This window comes from Rhizophagus irregularis, chromosome 1, assembly GCF_026210795.1.
Source record: "Rhizophagus irregularis chromosome 1, complete sequence".
Taxonomy (NCBI): domain Eukaryota; kingdom Fungi; phylum Glomeromycota; class Glomeromycetes; order Glomerales; family Glomeraceae; genus Rhizophagus; species Rhizophagus irregularis.
In genome coordinates, this window is record NC_089429.1 from 7,060,069 (window position 1) to 7,069,254 (window position 9,186).

The 9,186-nt window shown below is 26.4% G+C and overlaps 2 protein-coding genes across 2 annotated transcripts; one reads left to right on the forward strand and one right to left on the reverse strand.

Moving 5' to 3' along the window:
• Positions 1-5,752: 5,752 nt before the first annotated feature.
• Positions 5,753-5,959, forward strand: OCT59_001422 (uncharacterized protein; the record flags this gene model as incomplete). The annotated part of the gene is made up of 1 exon (XM_025325248.2): positions 5,753-5,959. The coding sequence occupies one exon, from the start codon at positions 5,753-5,755 to the stop codon at positions 5,957-5,959; it is 207 nt and encodes a 68-aa protein (XP_025182099.2).
• A 2,093-nt stretch (positions 5,960-8,052) lies between these two features.
• OCT59_001423 (uncharacterized protein) lies at positions 8,053-8,527 on the reverse strand (the record flags this gene model as incomplete). Its single annotated transcript, XM_066139555.1, has 2 exons — positions 8,053-8,111; positions 8,188-8,527. The coding sequence occupies 2 exons, from the start codon at positions 8,525-8,527 to the stop codon at positions 8,053-8,055; spliced, it is 399 nt and encodes a 132-aa protein (XP_065988951.1).
• Positions 8,528-9,186: the final 659 nt, after the last annotated feature.

The window sequence follows — 9,186 nt, forward strand, 5'->3', positions numbered from 1 at the left end:
TAAATTTTTTTTTTTTAATTTACAGACAGCCCTAAAATACTTTGTATAATATTATGCGGTTTAATGAAACATATCGTATAAATTATTCAAAGATTAATGGATCGTATTAAAGGAATATTTGGATTCGCTTTAATACCGAGACTTGGGGTAAGTATTGATTTAATGTGATCGTAATAATTATGATATCGAAATTCTTATTTTAGCCTCGCATTTCTTTACCAGCAATACAAACGAATAAATATTTTAATAATAAAATGAAACTATAAAAAAAAATTGTTAAAACTTCGGCGGTCGGCGTTACGGTGTACTCAATTTAATCCTTTGTCGAATACGAATTAATACGAATTAATCGAATTTTACGAAATTTTTATGAGAATTGAGAATATTTTCGATTTCTCACTCTTTTGTTAATATTTTTTCTTTGTTATTTAATCTAATAAAGTTATTTATCGCTATTACCAACGAATTTGAATTTGTTTTCAAAAATTTTATCTTAATGAATCATTTATGCGTTTGAATTGCGGAATTTTGATAAAACCGAAAAAAATAAAGGTTAATCCAATTGCTATCAGTTTATATTAATACAATGATAAAAAACATATCAATAAATTCCTAATATTTATTATTGATTATTCTGCTATCTTATAATCAATCAATCCATCATTGAAAAAAAAATGAATTTTGGTGACAAGTTTTTCAAGTGACAAGTGACTATTAAAAAACAAGGAACTATTCGGAATTCGGAATTTAGATCCGCCCGCCCGTGCATTCGGTAGAATTTTCTTTTTTTGAATAATTAGATCCGATAATAAAAAATATCTGCTGTAACTGCTTAAAGTTTGAATGAATCCATTTTAGAAAGAAACCAATAATATTGTCAGTTTCATTATTCAAAAAAAAAAAATTTTTTTTAGAAATTCCTCGTGAAAACCAAGAAAGAGGGCTTATAGTGTGTAATGTTTTAAAAAAATAAATAAAATAAAATAAAATAAAATAATAAATAATTTGGTCTGGTAAACAGAATTTTTTTTTTCATTTTAATAAATAAAAGAAATTCTAGATAGAGTTTAGTACAAAAAAAACAAATAATAGCATCTGGGAAATTTATTTTGATTGTTCCAGATTTATAAAATCATTTCCAAAAAAAATTTTTTTTTTTGTAACAATAAGAAACAATATCAATTGATCACACGATAAATATGACAAATTTCAAATTTCCAATACTATTCACATGATTAAAAAAAAAATATTTTTTTTTTTTTTAATGAGCATATTTTGTATATTTTTGCGTTAAACTTGATCACATGAATGAATTTTGGTTTGTTGTTATTGTACGTCTAATGATTACAAAATTTAAATTTTTAAAAATTTTAAAAATTCAAACTCCAATTCAAAAAATTTTCCGCTGAAAGGATATATCCTTATTCAATAATAATATCATAATGTAAATTTATTTGAATATGTTTTTTTCCCTTTAATACTCACAGGAATATTAATTATATTAATTTTAATCTAATGGTACAAGGAACTCTTATGCATGGATGCATCTCTATGTCCGTCTCACACAGCAACCGACCGATCTATAATCATGGAGTTTCAAATAATAAATAATAAAAGATCCTAATCTCAATAATTTACAATATCAAATAATTTATTGTTAATATTTATATGTAAATGAGCAACAATTTTACATCGATAAAATACTATAAACAAATAGCCAAATGTCATTATTCATTCAATTGTTTACTACAAATAAAAAAAAAAGAAATGAGCGAACCTTAAATATTATTTTTGTGAATTTACAAGGAAATAAGAAAAAATATACAGATCTTTTTACGTAAAAAAGAGTCACTCACATATTAAATTGCAGAAATTTGTCCAAATATCTTTCGGTAAAAGTACATCATTAACTCTTAGAGAATCATTATTGTAGAAACTAAAATCAACAAATAGGATGAGCTCAAAATGTTCTATTAATTAATTAGAAGAAAATAACATAATGGTTGTTATATCCATACCATAAACCAGATACATGGTTTCATTGCTTTATGTAATTTCTTCAGTATAAACATATCATATCCATCGCAGAAAACTAAAGCATAACGCCTCCTATAGAGTATTAGGAATTCTTACTGCCACTTTACCAGTTACGCCACCCAAGTGTTTTAGTTTGAAGAAAAATTTGCATATTTTCCAAATATGTTGCTATTGTATGCTTTTTCATAAATTAAGGCTTATCCATAATTTTTATTTATATATATATATATGCATTCTGGCTCAAATTTCATAAACAACATATCTAAAAAAAAAGAAATTACATTAGTTAAAATAGTTAAAATTATTATTATTAAACTACAAACTATTAGAAATATTTACCATTATTTCGTCTTTTTTTTTTTACCAAAAGAACTAGTGGCTAAAGATGTATATATATCAATAAAAAATTCTGTACAACAGTTTTAGCTCCAAATCTCCAAATTTGAAACTTGTTTTGCATGACGGATTCTATTTTAGAACTCCTTGCATATGTAATATGTAATGTAATAGATTATCCACTAATCTAAATCTATTTGAGAATCCAATCCTTTTTTGACTATCGTCACAAGTTAAATAAAAAAAAACGTTCTAATTTACGAACTTTTGAAAATTGACTCTCATTATTTATCAATATTAAAAAGTACAAAATTAATAATAATAATGAGGACTTATATATAAAAAACAATTAATTACTAAAATTTATGGTAATAGATATTAAGATTTTAGTTTAGAAATTATAATAAGCAGGATAACAACGAAATGGAAGCGTTTAACAGAAAAACATATAACTGCAATATGAAATATGGTCGTTATTCTAAAAATAAAATATTAATTGTTGGGCATCATTTTTTAAAGAAAAGATTAATGTTAGATTGTGTAAAAACAAAGAAGCTTAACTTCAAGTACACCAAATTGTATAATATATGATACAGATTTTATAGGGTTTAAAAACATTTATTACTTGCAGTTAGAAGCACTTAGTAAAATCGCTGATGAACTATTCAAAATACTAATGAAACAATATATTGGACAAGTGATGATAACGGGAATATACTGTAATTAAATTTATATTGCAGACGCATTAAAGATTTTATATGAAAATGATTTTACGATGAACTAGCAGCTGATGATGTTCATGAGATAGGAGTAGGATATTGACGATTAAATATCATCTCGAAGAAATTCCAAGTGTTTACCATGCAATAACCAAAAACGTTCAAAAACGGGGATTAATGACAACAACGATTTTAAATCAGAGTCTTCCAAGAAAACGAAACATGAGCAAAAAAAGATATTAAAATCCACGATCAATTACTCCAGAATTTAAAATAATATCTTCTGTTCATCTTATTACAAATACTCAGGGCACAAGTGGGTGATCTTAATGCTAGTGATACTAAAGCAACAAAATAATTGGAGTCCATTATCAAAGTAGCAACAAAAATAAGTCGATTACTGATTTTTTCCAACGATAAAGCTTCCAGTAAAGAGCATGCAAATGAGTTACAAGAAAGAAATGCTTATCTTGATGGTTGAAATCGATGATATGGATCTGTTATCATGATAAGGGTGGTATCGGACTGGAAGTAGAATAATACTTATTGGATGAGTAGTTCGTACTTGGGTTGGAGTTGAACGTGATGAATAAGTTGGATGTTTAAGTACTCGCCTGATTATTATTCATGAGTAATTGCATTCATCAGTACGTGTTGGTATTAAATTCTTATTAATAATTTGTGACATATTTAGGATCATATTAATAGGAAGCTTAAATCAAATAATACTAAGTTAAAATTAAGAGATGCCATACCAAAATTACCAGTAAATGCTGAAAAATCTCGTACGAGCAAAGCAACATTTACTCCCACCCGTTTGGCAATTGTTATGGAGGATCAATTCGGTTTGTTTTTCTTTTTGGTATATCTTGTACCTCCTCGCAAATTTTAAAGATCTTACCGCTTCCCGTGTAATTACTTGATACATAATCTAAGTAGGTCATACACTCGTCTTTTCTTAAATATATATATCATATTAATTTATTTATTAATATATATACTGTAGATTTATATAAGAAACAGTAGGTGATATTTATTCATCTAATGAGTTGACGGTGGATATAAAAACTTAATCCCGTAAATTTTATCGATCATTTTTTTTTTTTAAACCGGCGGAAAAGAAGGTGAAAAAAAAAAATTTTATTTATTTTTATTTATTTTATTTAAAAACAATTTTTTTATTTTTATTTTTTTAAACAATTTTTTTTTCAAAGAAAAGTTTTAAGTACTACCGGACTAAGGAAAAATAGAATCGGAATAAGTAGGGGGAAGTTAGTAGGACATTTACTACCGTTTCTCTAACCGTAGATACCTCCTACTGAACACCTTGAAAGGTACAAGTTAAAAGCAACATTGCTTGGAGGACTTGGATGTTGCAATAGAAGATTTTGTAGGAATTTTATTTAAAGAGACGTTTTAACTAACATTTCATTTTTTTTTTCTTTTTGTAGAGCGTTCAATATATATTTTCTTCCAGGATTATTAAATGGTAAATTACGAAATTAATCGAAAATTTTAACACTCATGTTTCTATTTTAAGCTGAATTTGTTATTTTATTATATAGATTATTTTTTGAATTTTGATTTTTTTTTTTTACTTAAAAATGCTGATTAGGAAAAATTTTTTTAATTTAAAAATTTTTTTTTATTGAACAGCAACTTCATAAGCTCATAGTATGTACAAAGTAGAGCAGTATAGCATTACAAATTTCTATATTCAGAGTATAGTTAATTTGCAACTATACTACTAGCTACTATACTGTATAGATTTCATCAATTATATTATACAACCTCGGAGGTTATATCATACTCAAGATCGTTTAACCAAAAACGATAGCAATTCTATGTATAATATATTTTATTTAATCCGGTTTTCCTATTTATCGTATAAATAAAATTTTATGAAATTTTAGTTATATTTTAACATATGTTTCACGCGATGCATTAATTATTTAAGTCGGTAAAAAATTTATCAGTTATTATCAAAAAGTAGCGGATCACGTCTTTTCATACAATAAAACAATATAATTGATATTTTTGACGATTTGATCTAACTGTATAATATGATTAATTTGTTCCATCAATTCCATCTAGTCCTTTTTTAACTTATTCTTAAAATATTTTAAGATCTGTAACATCATTCGAGAAATAGACCAAACGTGCTCATTTGATCAATATAAATTGGTGATTACCCAACTCTTCAATATTAATCCTAAGAAAACCTTCTTTTATATTTTCCTCCAAATATACATTTAAATTCATGAAAGAAAATTCAATACTAATCATGAGAAATGTTAATCATGTTAAAACACTATACCTCTATCTTAATAAAAAACGTTAATATAAAATCTTTCTCCGTATCATTAGGAAAATTTAATACATATTATAAAAAAACCTAATTCACCGACTTAAATTATATTCGATTTCATTTAATAAATTTAAAAAGCCCTTCCTTCGTCTTTATAGTAAAATTTAATATCTATCGTAAAAAAACAATTCAGCACGCGCTATCTGATCCAATTAAATAACTACCCCAAGAGCACCCCAAAAAAATTCGGCGTAAATCATGTGATCATCGCATATCACATGATTGAGATTAAAGAGTTACGTAATTTACATAAATTAAACTTTTATTAAAGTTTCGCTTTTCCACTTTCAATATGGATATTGTAACTACTGGTAATTTACAAAAATGTAAAAAATGTCAAAAAAATTTACCTCTAGAAGCTTTCATTAATGAAAATACTCAGCAAATTAAAACTTGTAATATATGTCGTCATAAAGCTACTTTGCAATATAAACAATCTAATCAATCTAACACAGAGGTAGGACTTTTAACTCTAGAAGAAATGTCAACAACTATTTGAAAGAATTTTAGAAATCAACACTAATGAATATTTAGAAAATGATTTAACTAGTAGAGTAGATTTTAATTGCAATGTTTCAAAAATTTATTCGACCACGTCTTGATTTGGTAATTTATATTCTTCTTACTCGTTTAATTCCACATCATCAACAACAATATAATAAATATTTATGTGGTTGGGAAAAACTTTCATGGTGAAAAGATTTAAAAGGGAATGGAATAATTTGCAAAAAAAAGAAATTAATAATAAGTATGAAAGACAGATTACAAATCCACGCACTTGGAAAGATCATAATAAACAGAAGTGATTTATTTTGTAGATAGGCAGTAAATTAATAAATTTATGAAATATTTTCTTTTTTAAAAGTAATAGAGTAATAAAGTTTTTCTTTAAAAGTTTCATAATAAAATACTTTGATTTTTTTGAATATCAGAATTTTTTTTATATAAATTACATAATCTCAATCATGTGATATGTGATGATCACATGATTTGCGCTAAGGTTGCAGGCGAAACTCCATAATAAATGCGAAACTTGGTAAAACTATATTAAAAACTTAATAATAAATTGGTAAAACCTAACTATAAAAATTATATGTAATGGCAAAACTATAATAAATTCTTATAAAAAAATTGTTGAAACTGAGGTTTAGACGTTTTGCCAAATTCAAAAACTAGTTTAGCCCGCAACTATAATTTACGCAGAATTTTTTGGGTGCTCTTGGGGTAGTTATCCAATTACTTATTGGAGGTAAAGGAACCTTTTGATAATCTTATAAAAAGGTATGAACATCAGTAGGCAACTTACTGAAATTTGTGGCACAGTTTACGTGATCGTGTTCTTTTTTTTTATTTTTTTTTCGTTTTAGGAACATTGTTAACGTTCCTTTTTCTTTATTTTATTGGAAACAGCTTCTTGAACTTTAATGGGCGAAATAGGGTTACGGTAAATTTCGCCAAAGCCATTTCACCTATTTCACCGAAGGGACGTTTCGCCAAAAGTGCATTTTATCAAATCCATTTCACCGGATCGTCCATTTCGTCAAATGGACATTTCGCCAAAAATGATAGCAACAATAAAAATATTCATCGCGCAATAAAAATAAAATTAAATTAGTTTTAGATTTTTTTTTTTCAGGATATTATCACTTTAACATTCAAGTAACTGATATTAATTGTTAAGAAATAAATAAATAACTTTATTTTCCTGAAAACATTTATTCACGAAAAGTAAAAAAAGACTATTACAGCAATATATTGTAAACAATGAGATAAATTTAATAAAAATCAGCTAATTCAAAAATTTTTCTAGAAAACATTTCTTTATGTATTTAGTATAAAAACAATAAACTAGCCAAATGGAATAAATATTTTTTCGGCGAAGTGTCCATTCGATAAAATGGATTTGGTTCGGTGAAATGGGGTTTCGATAAAATGGTATTTCGGCGAAATGTCCTTTCGGCGAAATATCCCTTCGATGAAATATCCCTTTGGCGAAATGGCTTCGGCAAAATTGGTTTCGGTGAAATGGACTTCAGCAAAAAGTCCAGATACCCTTTTTCCAGGCACCGTATATATAGTATTAACCTTACAAAAAAGTAATATCTATAGGGGGAGAGCCATTGTTGCTCCCTCCGCTTATAGCGATAAAAGAGAGTCTTCAGTAGTAAGGCTTAATATAGTCATAAAAAAAATAAACGGTATTAACTGATTAAAAAAATTTGTGATATTTTATGATACATACTAATGAGAACTAAGTATTAAGTTTCAATATAAGAAAAAATTTCAAGTTAATATTTAATTTGCCTATACACGTAAAATTTTAATAAGAAAAAATCGGCAGCGAAATGAAGAAATAGAATCTATGATTTATAAAAAAAACTAAAAACTGTACTTTTTAAAATTTAAAAAAAAAACTATCAAAATTAAAAAAAGACCTTATATAAAGTTCTAATTCTTAAATATTCAATAAAAATTTCTAATAAAGTTGTACTAAGATTTTCATCATCTAAATTCTCTTCAAATCTTCAAAATTTATTGCCATAAAATTTAAAATTGGTTTTTTTAACATAATTTCTGATACATTTGAGATTGTTAATTCGTCTGTAAGATCCTTTGGAATAGGTTCAGGATAATATGTTTTAGAAATGTCGCTTTCATTATATTTAATGTTATCAAGACATAAATTTAACGATTAGAAAAAGAAAACTAAGTGTGAAATAGAAATACCATTATCAATATGAGTACCAGGAGGTATAACAAAGCTTCTACTATAAAGTTCAGTGATTTGATTATCATTTCTAAGTATAAATATTTGCCAAAACATATTATTTATACCAAAAATAGGGCTATAATAATCTTCTTCTATTTCAAGAGATTTAGGTAAATTTACTTGATAAATTAATCTTGGAGTTATTTGAGACATTTTTTTTTTCTTTGGAATTTTTAGATTAATCCAAAAAGGCTCTTCATAACAAGCATTTTGTGAAGGCCTGTCAATAGAAAAGCAATTTACTAATTTATTCCGTGTTTTATCGCTCCATGTTACTTCCGTAAATATATCAATCATATTCCAGCCTCAAAACGTGAAATTATCCAAGTTCAGTTGCTTGGTATTCACGGTTGATCTGCGGTTTTTTTTTGAACAGGACTTATTGCCAAATATTGATTTGCAGAATTTTGGGCGGAATTAAAAATGTCATGAAACTCCGCCCGCACTAATGCTGGTGCGGTGATGATCACCACACCGTGATTTTTGACATTTTCTACAAGAGAAATATGTATGCCATAACATTTATTAAATTACTTTTATCTTTCGTAATTTTGATACAAGCATTTCAGCTTCGGGTAAAATTTACCTTGGTCAATAAGTTATAATATTTTATAAACTTAATATAAGTTCTTCTATAAATTAGCTCTAATTTCCTTGTGGGCTTATTATTAATGTGGGCTGTGTTTACCACAAAATTTTAAAAAAAATTTGGACAAATTCAATTTGAACAAACATGAGAAGTAGAGCTGCGACCCGTCAGAATTTCTGGATCCGGATACCCCAATCAAAAAAAGTATTACCCGACTTCATAACGGGTATTACCCATTTACCTCTTTATCAGATATGACTCGAGTAATATTCGGGTATTACCCGGATAAATATCAATTCTTTTTCACAAATCAAAGATATTTATTGAATTTAAAAAACTTTGATATTGTTTAAACTTGAAAAATAAA